At 48.2% G+C, this 19,995-nt stretch overlaps 1 protein-coding gene across 1 annotated transcript; it reads left to right on the top strand.

The window, feature by feature from the left end:
• Positions 1-3,295: 3,295 nt before the first annotated feature.
• On the top strand, positions 3,296-4,729 carry Tmem271 (transmembrane protein 271). The gene has a single exon (XM_050155620.1). It carries the CDS (start codon positions 3,296-3,298, stop codon positions 4,418-4,420), a length of 1,125 nt encoding a protein of 374 aa, XP_050011577.1. The 3' UTR covers positions 4,421-4,729.
• The last annotated feature ends 15,266 nt before the right edge of the window (positions 4,730-19,995 follow it).

The raw sequence follows: 19,995 nt of genomic DNA, 5'->3' as shown, positions 1-19,995 counted from the left end.
GGAGGCTGCCAGACCCGACCCACCCAGGCTCTGGGAATTTGGTCAGTAGCTGATGATTCCTCTCCAGTCTGGTGTGGTGCGGGCTCTCTCTCTCTCTCTCTCTCTCTCTCTCTCTCTCTCTCTCTCTCTCTCNCCTCTCTCTCTCTCTCTCTCTCTCTCTCTCTCTCTCTCTCTCTCTCTCTCTGGAGTTGCTCTCCTCCCTGCCTCTGAGTCCACCAGGTCACTCGATTAGACTACAGCTACCCTGGGTCTCCTCTTTGGCATAAATGGGAAATTAAGCGGAAGCAGAGATTGAAGAGGGCTCATAGTAGATCATGGTGAGCTCTTCCTCGGTGAAAGGATCCTGGCATAAAGCACCTCAGTCTGCTCTAAAGTCCTACAGGGTAAGTTTCAATGTCACTCTTAGTCGAGATGTCATGGGACCGCAGACTGTCCCTCATGCTGGGCAGAAACTGCTGGGTGATTGTACCTACCAGTATGCTGAAGTAGGGAGAGAGTTCCTCTGGTTTTTCCAGATTCCAGCAGAGCGCCTCAATACACACCGGAATGCTCTCCTGCAATCTTGTGGTGCCCTTGCCCTCAGTATAGAGTTGAGCTGGCTGAGCTTATTCTTCTCAGCAGAGTTCCCCTCTCCCTGCAGCTGCCCTGTTAGGTTCTCTGCGTGACTTCCCTTATTCCAAATGCTGAAGAGACAACTGTATTCCAGTTCCTGGACCTAATGCTTCCGGCCGAACCAGATCAACGTTTACTCCACCACAGACACGCAAACATCCAAGCAGATGGAACTGAACTGCCCTTACCCTGATGTTTCCAGTCCCATCTGATAGGGAACACATATTTGTACTACAGGGAAATCCTGTGCTATGGGATCCTCTATAGGGGCTGGAGTCCGGAAGGCAGCGGGAGAACGATAGCCTGTGCACTGAGCCGGGGGGGGGGGGGGGGTTCAGTCCCAATTCCAGCAGTAACCAATACACTCATAGAAAGCCCATCTGGGGAAAACAGAGGTCAAAACTGGATCAGACAGGTTTCCGATAAAACCGAGGCAATTAAGAAATATGACGATAAATTTTGAGAAATGAGGAGCAATGTCAGGTGAGGATCGTCATAGAATGTGAATATGCCCCAGGAGTGGGAACATCGTGTACAAGAGCCCTGTGGTTAGTTTGGGAAATGTGAAGATTGACAGAGGGGTGGCAGCGCCCATCTAGAGGAGGAGCAACCCAGAAGAGAACTGTTGCCAATGAGTCCTCTGATGGCAGAAGAAATCCCCATAGCCCCGCTCAATTATTCCACCTTAAGGTCAGAGTTCACCCTGCATAGAGGAGGTGTCCTCAATCCCTTCCTCTCCAAGCCCAGCCATTTGCAAGGCTCTCGCATGGGGAGCAGAGGGAGCTCTGCAACACGCAGCAGCTCCAAATCTCGTTTCCCTGGAAACTGGAAGAACCATTGGAAGTTTGCACTGAGCTCTGCTCCCAAGCGTGGGCGCCACGATCCTTACGCACGCAGGCTCGCGGAGCCTCCTGGGCCACGCGCCAAGCTCACCGAGGCAGGGTTGCGTCTTTGCTTTCTGGCGAGTCATCATTTACCAGGCACAGGATCGGTAGGATGCTGTTTCAAATTCTGCTCCGCCTGCTAAAAATACAGAGAGGCTGGTTCGCTCTTTCTGAAGCTCTGGGCCGAACTGAAACCCACGCAAACGTCCGGGAGTCTTTGGAAGGCCTCCATACACCCACCAGCAAGTGGCTTCTAGGAGGGTGGGCGAGAACCCCGGTGCTGCCTCGGATGCAGGGGCTCAGCTTCCCCAGGCAATACAATTCTTGGTTTTGGGGGGAGGTCTCTAACAATAAGTAGGAAAGCCCCTGGGCCTTTGACCTACCAGAACCTTCCATAAGGTCGATGCGCAGGCGCGTTCTCTCCACCGCGTCCCCGTCCCCACCCCTGGACCCCGCTTCTCTCCACCCCAGCCTCAGGCACAGCCTCTGCAACCCGCGGTTCGGAAGCTGCGCAGGCGGCCTGACTCACCCACACCCGGGATTGCGGGTCAGGGCGGGGCTGCCGGAGGCCTCGATTGGTCTAAGTACGGAATTGAGCGACCACAGCACTCTCCCTAGCGCACTCGAACGCAGGTCAAATTCGTTCACCTGCGTGTGAGGAAATTTTCTGCCAGATCTGGAAACGGGACTGGACCCAAAGCTGAACTCACCTGAGGTTCTCCCCCAAGACTTCATCTGGGCCTTGCTCCGTGGCTGGATCCTCGGAGAGAAATCTCCAGCTAGTTCTCCCGCACACCCTACTCACAACCCCTAAGCACCTACAATACTCTTCACGCATCTCAAGGTAACACACCTTCTGCACATACACCACTTAACACACATACCACACTTCCCATACGGCAAATCTGGACACCGCACACACTACACTGCACTCTCGGAATACATACCGCTCCCCACACCACACAACACATACGCGCACACCACTCTTCCATACCCCATACTTTAAGGCCTATGCATATTCCTCATACATGCACACACACAACACACAGCTCTACATGCCAACACTTCCCTTCGTCCTCCATCCTCGAATACCCTGCGCACCCTCCTCTATTCCCTCTGGACATTTCTCCCTTCCCCTTTTCCTCGCCCAGGCTCTCCCTTATACCCACCCCTAATTGCTGAAATCCCCTGCTAACTTCTTGGAGCTTCCGGGTCCAGTCAGGTGGGCGTGGAGACTAGCCGCCAAGCGGATGGGGGAAAGCAAACGCAGGGCTTCCAGAGGTGGGAGGTCCTGGGGGTGGGGCCCAGGGGGTCCCTGGAGAAGAAGGCCCAGGTGGAGTGGAGTTCCTAAGGCGGCGGGCGCTGGACAGTGACATTGACAGGGGGAGGACAAGGAAGGCGGAGACTTGGCGAGGGGCCCTTCCCAAGGGGAAGACCTCAGGGGAGTCCTAGGGGCCCGAGGGTCGGGAGGGGGCCGCGGAGGGTGGTGTCAGGGCGAGGCGCGCGGAGCCTCGGGTGGGGGGGGCCGCGCGTCCGGGGATCGGCGCCGCGGTCTGGGGAGGGGGCGCGCGCCTTGCGGTTTTCCGCGCCGGCTCGGTTCCCGGTGCGGGGTCGCGGCGGCGGCGGCGGGAGGCGGAGGATGCGGGCTCCAGTGGCGGCCGCGCGAGCTCGGGAGGACGCGGGAGGATGAAGAGGAGGCCGGCGGTCCGGCCGCGCGGCGCCGGGAGGAGGCGCAGGCGGCGGGGGCGGCGGCGGGCGGCGGCGGGCGCGCCGGGTGCGGGCCGGCTCCGGCGCGGAGGATGAAGTGGAGCGTCCGCGGGGCCTGCGCCGCGCTTTCCTCCAGCTTGCTGCTCGCCTGCGCGCTCAGCGCCGCCGCCGTCGGCCTCAAGTGCTTCTCTCTGGGCTCTGAGCTGCGCGGGGAGCCTTTCCGGCTAGGGGCGGCCGCCGGTGCCTTTTACTCCGGGCTGCTGTTGGCCGCCGGCCTCTCGCTGCTCGGCGCCGCCCTGCTGTGCTGCGGGCCCCGGGAGGCGCCCCTCGCCGGGTCAGGGGCCGGGTCGGGCCCCGGACTCGGGGTCCCCGCATCTCCATCAGGCGCTCCGGAGCCCTCTCCTGGAGAGACGCGGGCGGCTGCCGGGCCCTCGGGGAGGGTGAACAGCCAGAACCTGCTGCTCCTAGGCGTCCTGGTCTTCATGCTCGGGGTTCTCAGCGCCTTTGCGGGAGCAGTGATCGACGGCGACACAGTGTCCCTGGTGGAACGCAAGTACTCCCACTATTGCCTGCCCCCGCGCGCGCCGGCCCCAGTCCCCGGTTCGGCCCCTGGCCCTGCAGCCCCGGGCTCCAGCACGCCGCGCGCCCGCAGCACCCTGGACAGCGCCACATCGGCCAAATGCCGTCAGCTGAAGGACTACCAGCGCGGCCTGGTGCTCTCCACTGTATTCAACTCGCTCGAGTGCCTGTTGGGCCTGCTCAGCCTTCTGCTGGTCAAGAACTACAAGTCTTCGCAGGCCCGGCGCGGTCGGCGCGGCCGGCGGAGGGCGAGCCGGTCTTTGGCACGGCCGCGGGGCGGACCCGGGCTCCGCGCTCAGTCGCTGGCCTCTCGGACCCGGCGCGGCCGGCGGGGCAAAAGGGGGCGGCGGCTGCAGCCACGACCCAGCGAGGCCTCCATCCTGTCCCCGGAGGAGTCAGACTTCAACACCCCAGGAGACTGCGCGAGCTTCGCGGCGCACCACGCTGTGTCCTACATCAACGTGGGCGTCTTCCATGCCTTTGACGAGGCGGGCGTGGAGGTGTGCTGTGGCGGGCACCCGTCGGTGGAGCTGCCGGGGTACGCGCCCTCGGACCCCGATCTCAACGCCTCCTACCCCTATTGCTGTCGGCCTCCCTGTGAGATGGTGCGCCCTTGGGAGCCTAGTCGGGCCTGCTGAGTCCAGGCCCAAGCGGCCTGGGACACCCGAAAGGGCAGCAATCGGGCATTGCTTGGCGTCGTGCCTGCGCGTGGTTTGACACTTTTCTGGTCCGGCCCTGTGAGATCTGCGAGACCCTAGGACACTCCGGTATTCTCCTTTCTGTGTGAGGAGGTGTCTCCCTTCTATGTCATTCGTATCTGGACTCCATTTAAAGTTTACAATAAATGTTTGGGGTGGGCTTGCCAATCACACTTCTTTTAGACAAGTCCGTACCCCCAGGACTGCGCTGGGAGGTCCTGGGTCGAATGGGCAAGAACAGAACGCTTATCCAAGGTGAATTTCGTGCGGAGGACCTCAGCTGAGAGTACAAAGCAGTTGGAACTGTAGGAATAGAAGTGAAGACCAACCAACAGCAACACTTTGTACCCGGATGTGCCTGCTTCTGTCGACACTTTCTTACTGTAAAGCTCTCCATAAACAGTGAAAATGTTTGGTAAATTTATTGCAATTTGACATTGGTGAGTTCCTTTATTAAATTGATTGCTATGTTATTGGAGAATGTCCCTCAGCTTGGAATTAGAGGAGTCTACACTCGAATCAGCATGGGTGCAAGTGGCTGAATTGGGACAAAGGCTAAGCTAGAACAGCTGTGTTCTGCTGGCTGGTTGACTGGGTGCAACCTGTCTCCGAGCTAACTGCTGCGCGGGGAGACACTGATGCCAGACCCCTGCATTTCTGTTTTTGGAAACTGGCTGTGTGGTTTCTACTGCAAAGCAGTAGGTTTTATTTTTGGTTAATACATATGAACAGTTTAGTCCTATTTTGAAAAAATCAAAGTCTTAGTTTTTCTGCAAAGATAAATTTCCTGTTAACTCAATAATCTGGTAATTTTGATTATATAGGATTTCGTTTAAAGTACACCACTTTAATAGCCTTAATGAATGTGGAGGACATACCTTTAAGTGAGTTTAATATGCGTGTAACCATTTACACACAAATGAAATGAGTTCTCTATGACCGGAGTGTCTCCATCCTTCTGGTGGGCTGGCTGGAAGCCAAGCAGGCTCTAAGTTGTGGGAAAAGGTGATTCGACCTTCGTGTGCCTGGACTAGTGCGACCAGGCAGGTAGTGACTCACAGGCCAGCTGGGAGCAGAGCCCTGGCCCAAAAGGTGTGCCTCCTTCATGTGGAGGAGGGGAGCAGCCCCTACGCACGTGCAAATACCCATACCAATCACCAGAGGCCAGGAGAGTCATGGAATCCTGGGTATGTCTTCAGGGTGAAAATGGCTACTTCTAACTGTGAAGAAACCTCCTGTTTAAGAAGGGGACATGGTCTCCAGGTGCAGGCTGTGTAATGGCACCTTTTCTCAACTCCCAAATGCCCTGCCCAGAGCTCCCCTGTATCTTTGGTGACTGTAGGCATCCTACCCCAGTTGGAACCTAGTTATCTACCCTCAAAAACAAAGGGACCAGAGGAGGAAGGTACCCGATCCCATTTCCATGAAGAACAGCGAGGTCCATCACCAGCCATGGACCAATCTATGTGATGAAAATTGGTCTTCCCTGTGCTTACCCATCTCCTTTAAAGCTTGAGGCTCTGGTCAAAGAATCAGTCCTGATGGAAGCCATCCAAGAAAAAGCAAGCACTCATGGCTAGCTTTCTTAGTTCTTACCTATATCAGAAGTGAAAAAAAAAAGTCTAAGCCCAATTCACTGGTCCTGCCGTTGGTCTATTCACTCCAGCCGTTCTGTACCACATTAGTAGCCAACTGGCTATCAGCTTAAGCAGAAATGTTACAATTGGCAGCATAAACTGATTTAATATGCTTTCTTCTATCTATTCAAATCCAGCCATGCGATATTGCCAGGTGTTTCCGACTGAGAGGAGAGACCTCACAGGTGGGTATAGGCCACTGTCCTGGGTCCACTCGGCAGCCTTGTGGATGAGCCCAAGCAGCTGCCCAGATGCCCCAGGCCAGTCAGTCCTCACTGGTCCTTTGTTGCTTTCCCTGCGGTTTTAGCCTTGCACACTTCACATAGCTCAAACCGTTAGACGCCCCTTGAGTCTTTCAGATTGTCTAGCAAGGTCAATGGCCTCTTTTTATTTCAGATTTTCTTGGAATGGAAGTTTCTCAGGGAGGAATGGGCTGGGCAAGACCAGAGGCCAGGGAAGGCAGAGAATTATGACATTTGTGCATTTGCCTGGCCAGGGCAGCAGAGCAAAAGAGGGACATGGAAGATGGGGACTTTTCCCTAGACCTGGACAAATTAGCCTCTTCCACAAGACCAGTGAGTCAGACGAATGCTTCAAGTTGGTGTTCCTAACTCCCAAGTCCACAAATATTGTTAGTTCTGCTCTTACAGAGGTGAGTATGAGATGTGGGGCAGCAAAGTTTCACTTTTAAAGCTTACTGGAGAAAAAGAATCCCACTATTGTTAGTTTCCCATAAAGATCCCTGCTCAGGGGCCCTGGCATAGAGACAGGACTGAGGCTGTCAACGCCCCACTGTGCCCTCCAACTCACAGCAACTTTCATCCATGTCCACTCTTCCTTCCCGAAGCTTTCAGCAGTTGTTCAAGCTGATTCTTTGTGTTACTTGGAAAGTAAGTCACTTCTTGGCCTTTCTTCCAAAATTAGGCTCAAGCACATCTTAGTGTTCTAAATGCTAAATACTATTTGTAAGGCATTGTTTGTTCAGCAGGAGGGGCTCACCGCTCTTAGGCCTGGGAACTTAATTTTAAGGAGCTAGGACATGGCATAGATTTAGGCAGAGAAACTGCCAAGCAAGGCATATTTTATTATAGAATCAATGGACACTAACAGCTGTGTTTTCATGCATTGCCTTAGAAGGATGCTTTGTTCAGGGTGACGTGAAATAACACAACACACGGTCTCTTGTGATGTTTGAGGGCCAGGCCAGATAATGAAGTCTGGGCACATGAGACACCAGTGGAACCCACTCTTAGCTTTGTCGTCTAGCCGTGGGCCCTGATGTACACTGCCATGTTCCTGCTGCAGTGTTATGTCAGGATGAATATACAGGAGCCCCGAGGCCATATCTAACAGGCAGACAGAGAAGATGAGTTCCCATGTCAAGGCATTCCAGTGGTGAGATGTTCTAGGATCTGGGCAAGGGGTAGGCTGTCAGGCTAAATCCCTGGGCTCCATGCACGTTACTCAGAGGCTGCTACATGCAGCTCTAGTGTTAACCACTTGGCACATCCTTGTGAAGATCCTACATTGTCCCCCAAAGTCATCATCACCCCCAAAATACTTCTTCTCATTAAGATCTCAGAGAGAAGTAGTACATGACAGAGACCTTAAGAAAAATGAGCTGCCATACACTTAAGCACCAGTAACTTATACGCCCGTTTTACCTGCTCTGAGCACTGCTGTGACCTCATGCCAACAGGTGTAATTTCCAGTGCCCAGTGTCCCAGCTTAGTTTACGGCTTAATCAACAGGAAAAAAATCCCAAAATGGAGAAAGAAATTAATTTAGGGCAGTAGCAAGCAGTTATCCTTATGTTCTCAAAATTGAAATCTGAGCAGCTCCTGGAATAAGAGGAGAAGCCTGGTGATTCTGTTGCTAAACTTCCTTCCTAGGGGCATATGTAAACCACTGCCTCCTCCTCCTGAGGTTTCAAACACAAACTGAGGCATGATTCCACCAGCATTCACTCGGGGGAACCAATGAGTTTGTTGGATTTACTTATGAAGCATAGGCGAGGGGTATGGGTGCTCCCTACCAAAAGTCTTCACTCAGGAGGGATGACGGTTTTCCCACGGTCATAGATGGAGCTCCTTCCTGCCTATCTTCCCTGGCCTATATACTCAAGCCCCTCCCTGAGGCCCTGTGCAATTAAGAGAGAATTGCATATGGCAGATAGAATGGGATGGCTAGAGTCAACAGACCCAGCTGGGGTGATCTTTTGCAAGCAGCCAAGCTTCCAAAGATGGGAGTTGTTTGGCTAGGAGGATAGTCATGGACAGTTTTGATATGTTGTGGGTATGTTCAACCCCGTATTCTTAGTCTCTGGGTTCTATATTTTATACTTGTGGGTTTCTCTCAGAGAGTCCCTGATCTTGTGATATTTCACTTTATCAACCATTGATCCTTAATGGACCGTCACTGTCAGATCAATAAAATCTCCTTTAAAACACAGGATACTCCACAAAATACATGCTTTTTTTTGGCCACTTTTCTGTTCGTGGCCAACTATGGTGAGGGAAGCAGCAGACAGGGAGGCAGAGGCACAGGTGCTTCTAGCCCTCCACTGGTCCCTCTCACAGAAATGAGCAGGGCAGACAGGCCTCCTGATTTTTAGGCCTTTGCTTCTCTTCCTGACATCCAGGTCCATTGCCAATTCTGCCCATACAGAGCAGAGGAGGCCAGGCCTACCCCACAAGTTCAGGGCCAGTCAAACAGCAGGCGAGGGGCTCAGCTGTTTCTACATAGGAGGGAGTGATTACTGTGATGACTATAGGCTGGGGTACTTAGCTCCTCCAGAGGCATGCAGACTGAATTTGAGCAAAATGTTCATATTTCCCAGATGTAGAACATGAAAAGGTACTCTGAGTTGAGCGAGGGTTGGGAGAGAAGAGGCTGGACATAGATGGCTTGACACCGGCTCTGGGAACTGGACTTAGGAAAGGAAGCCAAGCAAGCCGGGATCACGGTGATCCTGCTGTAACAAGCAGACAGTTGATAGGGACCTCATCTCTGCTTCCTGAGAGGCAAGTGTGCTGGGGTCCTTAGGTTCCTCTGTCTTCCTGTCTATAAAGCAGTGTTAACAGTATCAGGGTCTTAAAAGAGCAAGTGATACAAATGTCATGGAACACCCAGAGCAATGGAGTCTTCCTGTGCTGTTTATCCTTCCTGCTATTATACAGCGTCCTTCTCAAGGCCCTTCCTTCCTCCTCTCTACATCCTTGCGCTCACCTAGGTAGTCTCTCCTCCTCCCTAACATAGGCCCCTCTTAGAGAAAGATAAAAATGGCCCTCATGAAATGTCATCGGGGCTCAGCCATATCTGAACACAGGTCCGTCCTCCACATGGGCTTCCCTTACACACGGTACAGGTCTTTCATTTGCCTGGAACCTCACTGTAGATCCTCACATGAATTAAGTCACTGGATTCCCCATTGAAAACCTCATCAGCTCTTCCCCATCCCCAGGCTCCCAAATAAGGACACTGAGACTTACTATTAATTATGAATGTTTAACCTTAGCTTATGTCTTGCTAGCTCTTTTAACTTAATTTAACCTGTTTCTATTCATCTACATTTTGCCTCGGGGCTTTTTTTTTTTAACCTTTCATTCTGTATGTCCACTTTCCTGTTTACTCTGTGTCTAACTGGCTGGCCCTGGCGTCTCCCTGGTGTGTCTTTTCCTTCTCCTCCAAGCCTAAATTGCTCCTTCTACTTACTCTGCCTGCCCAGAAGTAATACCTATACCTTCTCCCTTGCTATTGGCCATTCAGCTTTTTATTAGACCAGTCAGGTGCCATAAGCAGGCAAGGTAAAACAGCAACAAATCTTTACATAGTTAAACAAATACAATGTATCTTTACATAGTTAGACAGATACAATGCATCTTTGCATAGTTAGACAAATATTCCTCAACAATAGGATGAACAGTAGGAGGTGGGTGTTGGCTGGAGGAATGGGTGGGGCCAGCGGACAAACACTGAGAAGGAATGGATTTTGTGATACTCTCAAGTGTTTAGTGAACTTGGGGACTTCTGTTGCTGGCAGCATCCACTTGTATTCGTTAGTGGAGGGCACCCATGAGGGTACTTAGTGTGTGTAGATTCAGTGTTGGCATGGGAGTGCAGAGATGACCAAAGTCAGCACAGGAAATAGATGTCTGCTTTCATCTCTGTGGCTCTGGGCCAAGGGTCTGCATGGAAAACATCCTTTCCCTCCAGTAGGAGAACTAGCCAGTCTCTGCCATCTCAGTCAGGCGCAGACAGGAAGGAAAGAGTCCCAGCCTTGGGCAGTGAGGCCAAGCACACAGTAGGCCATGTGTGCTCACATATCTGAGAAGACATGTCAGATGAAGAAAAACAGGAAACAGTAAAAGTAACTGCAGAAGGGGGAAAGGATTTCTGAAAATCTCTTACATTTGTCTTATTTGCAAGTGTTTTTTGTAAGACAGCCACAAATATCCGAGTACTTTTACAGCTCAGGCTGGTGTGTATCACCCCTCTTTCTAGAAGGACTGTCTTACATGACCTTCATGGGACTCCCAGTCTGGATGAGAGACTTGTTCTCAGTGGCCTGGGGCCCTAGCGAATCTATGGAAGAGGTGACACATACATTTCTTATGTCTCTCCACTTGCTCTGCCAGGACCTTCAGAACCTCACCTCCCAGACTGTTCCATTTAGGACCTTGGGAGGTTATCTCTCCTGCTTACCCAACGTCCCTTCCCAACAGAGATCTCTGAATTCCCACATCCTCAATTTCCCCTACTGCACTCCACCCCGCCCCTCCAAGGGAACAGGAACTGCCCTGGAGGAGGGTCTGCGGGGGCCCACCCATGACAGCCCCTCCTGCTTTTTAAAGTGTAATTCAGGTTATTTTTTCCTTAAATGCGTGACTTTGCCTCTCCCACACTGAAGCTCAGCTGCTACTGTGCAGCCTCCTACTCACACTGCTGCAGGATGTCACAAACTCAGTGTTCCCTCCTGGAACCACCTCAGGGTTCTCTGGAGGCCAAAGCATGTCTAGGCCCAAATGGTCAGGGCCTTTGTTACTCTGCGATCAAGCTGAGGATCTAACTGATGCCTTGCGTCAGGTAATCAGGGCTAATTGATCGTGAGTGCGTACATGGGGGTGTGTGAACAGCTCTTTATCTCGAACACAGTCACTTTCAGGTGGGAAGAGGAGCCTTAGAAGACTTCTAAATTCAGATCGGAGCTGCCTGCTCCTTTCAGAAGGCGTGGGGAGCCAGTGGTCTTCCTGGGGCTTGGGACAAGGTAGAACTCAAGCTTGTCTCCGTACGGCATGCGTGGGAGTTTCGCAGCCCAGATTGCAGGTCAACAGTGGGATAGCCTTGACTGTTCTTGAATACAGATGCTCAGTTGTCTGCTCTTGTTCAAGATCTCGCGAGGTTCTAAATGTGCCCTTCTCTCAAATTACAGGGCTCCTCTCTTCCAATGAGGAGCTCACCTGGCCTTCAAACCCCTTCCAGGGAGCCTGCCACCCCTGTAGTACACTTCTGATTGAGCTCATTCTCTCTTCACTAGCAATTGTCAGCCAGCTCTAGCACTGCTAGGTGTCTTGGGTGCCTGTTGGTTGCTATCTCTGCAATTACCGCACCCTAATCCAAGTCTGTGTGTCTTGGGTGCCTGCTGGATACTATCTATCTCTGCAATTGCCATTTCCTAATCCAAGTCTTGTGTGCCTGCTGGATACTATCTATCCCTGCAACTGCCGTTCCCTAATCCAAGTCTGTGTTCCACTCTTTGGGAGAAATGTAGGATAAAGAGATTTCAAAGAACCTGGTTGTGTTCTGCATCTTAAACACACCTCAGCCTAGACAAACCACATTTCAACCTCTCAGGGCCTGTATAGCAGAGTCAACTCTTCAGCCTCTTAGCTTAGAACAATCTCTTTTTACATGCTTCTTATACTGAGAATTAGGATGAACTGGAGCATATAATGCGTGTTTTTAGGTAGTGCATATGTATGTGTCTCCTTACACAATATATTGTAGTCTTTTGTACACTTAAAATTTTTATATAAGCATACTACATTTTGTTGACAGAGTTTTCTCTCCCACCTGGTCCCACAGCTGTTCAGTCCCAAAGAAACACACAGAGATCTACATTAATTATTAACTGGTTGGCCTATGAGATCAGGCTTTCTTATTAACTAACTCTTACATCTTAACCCATTATTTATTATTATTAACCCATAACTTTTGTCTGTGTTAGCCACATGACTTGGTACCTTTTATCAGTGAAGCGTTCTCATCTTGCTTCCTCTGTGTCTAGGTGACTATTGCAGACTGAGCCTTTCCTCTTCCCAGAATTCTCCTATTCTGGTTGCCCTGCCTCTATTTCCTGCCTGGCTACTGTCCAATCAGCATTTTATTAAACCAATACAAGTGATAAATCTTACAGGGTACAAGACCATTGTCCCACAGCACTTCCCTCCCTTTTTTTTTTCCAAAACAAGAACTCTGAATTTAATCTCCTTTGTTTAGTTTTTTTCCCAGACCATTATCCATAACAATTTGTAACCAGCACTCTAAATAAAGATAAACAATATGGCTAGGATTAAAGCCATGGCTTTGACAGCTGGATCCACCTTGTTCCTTAGCTTTCTGAGAGTCTAACCTCAATGCAGAGGTACTGGTGGGAGCCCAACTCTATGGAATTTCAAGTTCCCTTCCACCACCAGGAAGCATGATGTCTCCTATTCATAAACAGCATTTAAGTGTTTGGTGGCGTGACCTCTTAAAAGAGCTGCAAGGTTTTTACAGCTAAAGCTGAGTCAGGAAGCCTCTCTTAAATGAGCCATGCTTGCCTCTAGCAAACAGAGCCCACCTGAGAAAATGCTGCTACCAAGAAGCCGTGCTTAACTCGATTCTTTTGTTTCCAGAATTACTTCCCAAACTCACTCAGGTTTTATGTGGATGTAGTTGTCCCTGATGGTGTCATTTGTTGAGCAAGATTCCTTTTTTGTTTCCCAGCTGCCCAGACTCCCGAAATAATTACACAGAAATCTGTATTAATTGCAATACTGTTTGGTCAATAGCTTAAGTGTATTTCTAGCAAGCTCTTATATCTTAAATTAACCCATTTCTATTAATCTGTGTATCACCACATGGCTGTGGCTTACCAGCAAGGTTCCAGTGCATTTGTGTCCTGCAGGTGGCTACATGGCTTCTCACTAACTCCGCCTACTCTCTCTCTATATATATCTCTTCCAGACTGGCTATATTCTGTTAAGCCATTGGACAAAAGCAGCTTCTTTATTAACCAATAAAAGCAACACATATACAGAAGTACTTTCCACACCATTTTCCCTTCTCTGTTTAAATAAAAAGGAAGGTTTTAACTTTAACATAGTAAAATTACATATAACAAATCAGGTATCAAGTAAGAATCAATTTATACCTACTTTATCTTTTATCATAACTAAGGAAAACTATAACTATCCATTCTTCAACTCCATCAAAGACTCCAGAAGGATATAGTATTACCTAAATAAACAGGAAGTGCATTGTAAGCCACTTTCAAAACTCTAGAAATGACAGAGACATCTTGCTGCCTGGACAGTCACTCATACTTCTTTTGTAGCATTGGGGCTGTAATCTTCAGCCTATGGGTCCATAGTATCCGGCAGGAAATTTGAAGATCTCTTATGCATTGTATTGGCAAAGTTCATCGGTTGCTTTTTCTGTGTCCTGCAGAATGTCTGGCAGACTCTTTCATGAAGCAGGAACCCTGAAGGATGGTCTCACCTTTAGGCAAGTTCAGCAGTCATTTTTCTGTGGGTCCTCCAAGTCCAGTCAAGCAGTTCAGGCAAGAGCAGTTTCTTGCCCAAATGGCTACAAACTCCATGAGGAGCCTCTTCAATGCCCATCATCTTCTTGAAGTGTTTGTGGATATGTTTTTTTTTGTGTGTGTGTGCACCTGTTTGTGTGCAACACATTACTTTGTGATGATACATTAAATCTGGCTCACTTTTCCTGACATTTTATTTCATTGTATAGGTAAGCAACAGTCCATTTATTGTTCCTCTATTGAAGTATTCATATTTCTCCTTTACTATTATAGTCAGTGGTGTAGGAAAAGCTCATTTACTTGCTGCTGTGGTTTGGGTGGAGCTTGAGTGCAGCCTCTGAAGGTTCATGTGTTAGAGGCCTTGTCCCCAAAATAGCAGCACTAAGTGGTGGTGAAACTTTTAAGAGGCAGGTTTATTGCAGGATAAAGAGGCCATTGAGATGTTGCCCTTTGAAAGGATTAATGCTGGTCTTGCAGAGTGAATTAGTTCCCACAGAGTGAGCTATCGTTAAAGAGCAAAAGTGGTTCCTCTCTGCTGCCTCCTGTCTCATTATGTGACAATTCTTGCACTCCTGCATTGTGAGGCCATCTGCTAGGAGGACCTCATAAAAGAGGAGCAGAAGCTGGCGCCATGCCCTTGAACTCCCATGATTTTTCTTTGTAAAGTGCCTACAATTTAAAGGTCTTTTAAATTGTATGTGTATTTGTGTGTGCCTGCATATACTACTTGCATGCCCCCAGAAGAGAGTGTCAGATTTCCTGGAATTGAGTTGTTGTGAGCCAACGAATATGGATGTTGAGAATTGAACCTAAGTTCTTTACAAGAGCTGTTAAGTGCTCTTAATTACTGAGTCATCTCTTGAGTCCTGGTATTTGATTATAGCAGGAAAAAAAAAGACTAATACAGCTGGTCTACAGCTGGTCTGTTGGAAACCCTGGTAAAATAGACTAGGGCTTGGCATTTGTACCGGAAGTGGGATTATATTTGGGACTGAGCCCTCGACCTGTGGGATCTGATGGTCTCCAAGTAGACAGTGTCAGAGTTGAGCTGAATCAGAGCACACTCTGCTGAGGTTGCACACTCTGTGATTGCTTTCTGGGGTGTGCAAAATTCTCCATACATCTGGAGTTCACAGAAGCTTTGTGTGTTGTGAGGGAAACCAAGCTTGATTTTCTTCTGCATCCCAGAATGGGGAACACTACCTAACATGCTCTTTGAGGCTAGTACTACCTGGAGAACAGAGAATGATAAAGACGTCATAAGAAAGATTTCACACCTGTATAACTCATAAACATGAACACAAAACTCTTTTTTACATGTGTACGTGAGTCATATGTGTGCATATACATGCACGTTTTCTTGTGTGGGTACACGTATGCACATGCACATACACATGTGGAAACCTGAAGCTGATGTTGGGACTTTTTTTCACTCACTCTTCTACCCTGTTCTTTGAGGTAGGGTCTTACTAGACAGTTTGCTTCAGAGAGTTCCTGTCTCCTAACAAGGATGGAATTGCCTGCAGACTGCCATGCCCACCTGGCATTTACATGGGTTCTGGAAACTGAACTCTGGTCCTCTTGCTTTTTGGCAAGAGCTCTTGCCACTGAACCATCTTCCCAGCCCCAATGCAAAAATTCTTAATAAAATATTGGCTGACATATGAAAGCAATGCATTAATTCTTGGGTGACTAACTCCCAATACATAGAAATTTATTAAATTGCTCAAAAGGCATTCAAAATAACCGTAAGGAACTCAGTCAGAAGATGAAGTGGAGCTGTAGATAATCAATCTGGTTTAGATTGTTTGGAGTGTCCGTCAGAGTTTTTCTGTTAGAAGCTTGGTCCTTCGTGTGGTGGGGCTGAGGTGTCGTGACGTTTAAGAAGGGAGGCTGGTGCACAATCATTAGGGAGTGTCCTACCCTTGGAAGGGATGTTGGTCTGCCACAGAGAGCTGTTATTTTACCATGGAACCGCTTCTTCTCATGTCCACTCACCGTGATGACATCTGACACGTTATGATGCAGTCATGAAGTCCTTATCAGAGGTTAGAAGATGATAGTACCATGCTCTCGGGTCTGCAAACCTGTGAGCAAATAAACCATTTTCCTGTATAAAATAGCCAGTCTTAGGTATTCTGACATAGCAACAGGGAGCACCAAGATGCCTGTTCATGGTCTTGCTTACAATCAAGCTTTCTTTGGGGTCACGTCTGGCTTGAGGGTCAGGGTGTGTAGGTTTCGGCTCCACCAGGCACTGCAGAATTGCTGTGCGCAGTGACACTTCTACATAAAGACATGGAGAAGGGTTTTTCCTACTTCTCTCAGCAGCTGGTGTTCCTGGTCTCAGCAATTTTGTCATTTTTTGGATGCTGTGAAGTGGTATTTTGTCCTCACTTTCATTCTATAACTGTTGAAGTGTCTTTACTAAGCATCCAGTGTATTTTATGCTCTTTTCCTAGCTTTCAAAAAATTGCTTCTTTCCACTTGACAAACAAGACTTCTGTATTAGTTACAGGGTTTGCTGTATTAGTTACATCTTTTTTTGTTGCTGCAACTAAAAAAAAATCACAACCCAAAACAGCTTAAGGCAGAGTTTATTTTTGACTTACAGTACCAGGGGGCTAAAGTCCATATTGGCAAAGAATCATGGTGAGAAAGATAGCTGATCACATAGAAAATGAACACAGGAAGGAGAGAGGGAGAAGAGGAGGGGGAGGGGAAGGCGGGGGAGACCCTCAAAGCCGGCCTTCAGTGATATGTTTCCTCCAGAAAGGCTCCACCTTCTAAAGGTTCCATACTCTTCCAAGTATTTAAATATGTGAGCCCATGGGGCATTTATCATCCAAACCACCACAGGTTCACTGCACATTCTGGATACCACTTGTCAGTTTATTTCCTGTAACTGTAATGGAATACTTGGGGTGGGGCACTTTATAGATCAATTAACCCATGGTTCTGGAGCCTGGAAAAATCCCAGATCAAGGTGCTGGAGAGGCCTTCATGCTGTTTCATTCCCTGATAGAAGGAAGAGAGGGAATCCAACAAGAGGCCAGTTTGCTGGTATCAGAAACTCATTCCTGCAAGAACTAACCTACCCCACAACAACCACTTATCCCATAACCCACTCTGTAATATCCCATGCCCCGTCGTAATTAACTCACCTTAGTAAGTAAAAACCACACCTTACAATTACCTCTCCCTTGCAATAACTAGCCCATCTGAAAGAACTAATCCATGCTGTGATCATCGATCCCAACCACTCATTCCTGAAATGAAGGCTGAGGGATAGGATTAGGTCTCATGACTGCATCCCCTCTTAGCAGCCCACTCCTCCGACATGGCTGCACTGGGACACCCAGCATCAGCCCAGGGTTTGCAGATATTTTGTCTCCGTTTCAGGTGTCTTTATTTGGCAAAAAAACGAATCACAACTGTTAATAACCTTTTCTTTAAAAACTGTGCTTTCTGTTTTGTTCCTAAGAAGTCCTCTTGATCTTGAAGTTTCCTTTCTTGTGAAACTCAGTTTTTGCTGTTGTTTTGTTCTCTTTTTTTTTTTTTTTTTTTTTTTTTTGTATTTAGGGCTTTAATCCACTTAGGAGTTTATTTTTGTTTACAATGTGAGCACACCTCTCATCTTACCCTTCACTGTTACATACTTATGCATGTGTTGTTGGTTATTTTTACTCTTTGGGCTCTTGTGGGAGCCTGCGAACCAGCTCCCAAATAAATACATGGAGGCTTGTTATTATTTATAATGACCACCCTTGGCTTGGCTTGTTTCTTGACACCTCTCCTCAACATAAATTATCGCATTTAGCTTTTGCCTTTGGGCTTTTTCCTTTTCTTATTTGACTTACTTTCACTCTTACTTCATGGTTGGCTGGGTGGCTGGCCCTTTCTTTTCTTGCTACTTAACCTCTCTTGCTCCCCCAATTTTCTCCTTTTATTTATTGTCTCTGCCTACCAGTCCCACCTATCCTTTCTCCTGCCTTGCTATTGGCCGTTCAGCTCTTTATTAGACCAATCAGGTGTTTTAGACAGGCACAGTAACAGAGCTTCACAGAGAGTTAAACAAGTGCAACATAAAATAATGTAACACACCTTTGCATCATTAAAACAAATGTTTCACAGCATAAACAAACATAACATACCTTAAAATATCCCACAACATGTATCTTCATCTATAGATAAAATTGTGACATTTGTGACCTTATTACCTTTATTATAAAATACGATTTCTAAGCTGTTCATAGCACCATTTTCCATGTGCATGCCATACTTTCTGCTAATGGAATCCAATATTATTCTACTTTCAAATGTTCTTATTGCTCCTGGCACGTCTCTATGTAGATGAGACTGTCTTATACTTCATGGTGCTCTGCCTGGAGAGCCTGAACAGCCCGGAACTGAAAGGGTTTTAAGTACTGTGGGTAGACTGCCTTTTGGACAATTCAAATTCTGCATCTTTCCATGGGTCCATCTGCAGTTACTAAGGTCACTTTTTACATTTTATATTTCTTTGGTGCTGGTTTGAAGAATTTTGATGACCTGATGTGCTGATTTTGTAAGCAGCCTTATTTAAATTTCCTTTTATTAATCTATTTCCCTATGAGTAGTGACAGTTGTTTCACGCCTTCCAAACCCTCAGTGTGTTTCTGATCTCACTGCTGTTGCTAGGATCTACACACACACCAGAGCAGAGAGGGTAACGGGGTGCAGGCCCAAGGCCTCTGAGGTTAGTGATCACAATAGTTTCGCTCGGATTCTCAGTAGGCACTTTAAAACAAATTAAGTTTCTTCTGCCTTTAGCTTGCTGAATTTTATGATGATTGTTGTTAATTGAACTTGATGTTGTTATTGAGCTGAGCATGGTGGCACATTCCTTTGATCCCAGCACTAGGGAGACAGGGGCAAGCAGATCTCTGAATCTGAGGCCGGCTTTGTCTACAAAGTGAGCTCCACTAGAGCCTGGGAATCCTATCAACCCCTTTGTGTGTGTGTGCGTGTGTGTGCATGTGCGCCTGTGTGTGTGTACGTGTGTTCCTGTGGCCCAGGTGCATACAGACACGTGTTCAGGAAGTAGAAGTCAGAGATCAATCCTGGATGGCATCCACAGCAGGCTGTCTACCTCCTTTGAGACAGGGTCTCACACTGGCCTGAAGCTCATCAGTTAGGCTACACTGACTTGCTAGGAAGCCCCAGAGATCCTATCTGCTCCTCCCCAGTGGGATTACAAACGTGCACCACTATGCCATGTTTTTACACGGATTGTAAGAATCAAACTCAGGCCCTCACGTTTGCAGGGCAAGTGCTTTACTGACGTTGCCATCCCTCCATTCCTTTATTTGGGTGTTATTTTGTATTTATAATAACAGGATAATGAAAAGGCAAAATTTCTTCTCTAGTGATGGCATTCATGAGAAAATTGCCTAAGGCCTGATTATTTTTTAAAAAAAATATTTTAAGCTGGGCAGTGGTGGAGGCAGAGGCAGAGTTTAAGGTCAGCCTGGTCTACACAGTGAGTTCCAGAAACCCTCTCTCAAAAGACTAAAATAATTAATAATATTTTAAGTCTTTGAAATCTACTTCTATTTTTTATGTATACGGGTGTTTTGCTTGCATGCATGTGTGCACATACATGCTGTGTCCACAAAGGCCAGAAGAGAGCATCAGATCCTCTGGGACTGGAGTTATATAGACAGTTATAAACTTCCATGTGGGTATTGAACTCAGGAAGAGTTCAATAAACCTAACTCTGGCAGAGCAGTCAGTGCTCGTAACCACTGAGCCATCTCTCCAGTCCTGAAAATATCAATGGATTTTGACTATATTCACCCTAGCTCCTCCCAGATGCACACTTACCTCCCTTCCCACCAATTCCTCTCCCCCTGATCTGCTCTTTTAAAACCTGTACTCTTGGGTGTGGGCGTGGGTCCTGCTCTAGAGTGTGGTTGGCTTACGGGGTGACACCATTAAAGTGAGTTGACTCTCCATCTCCTAGCAGTTATCAAATGCCAAGAGGCCCTCAACTCTCAGCTACTGGTGGGACTCGGGGCCCACTTTCTCCATAT

This window comes from Alexandromys fortis, unplaced genomic scaffold (genome assembly GCF_014885135.2).
Source record: "Alexandromys fortis isolate MF-2015 unplaced genomic scaffold, M_Fortis_MF-2015_v1.1 scaffold_87, whole genome shotgun sequence".
NCBI classification, from domain to species: Eukaryota; Metazoa; Chordata; class Mammalia; order Rodentia; family Cricetidae; genus Alexandromys; species Alexandromys fortis.
This window is presented reverse-complemented; position numbering and strand designations above follow the sequence as displayed.

Bases quoted from the DNA above. Each gene is read 5' to 3' on its own strand.
- Tmem271 (XM_050155620.1), top strand. From the start codon at position 3,296: ATGAAGTGGAGCGTCCGCGGGGCCTGCGCCGCGCTTTCCTCCAGCTTG.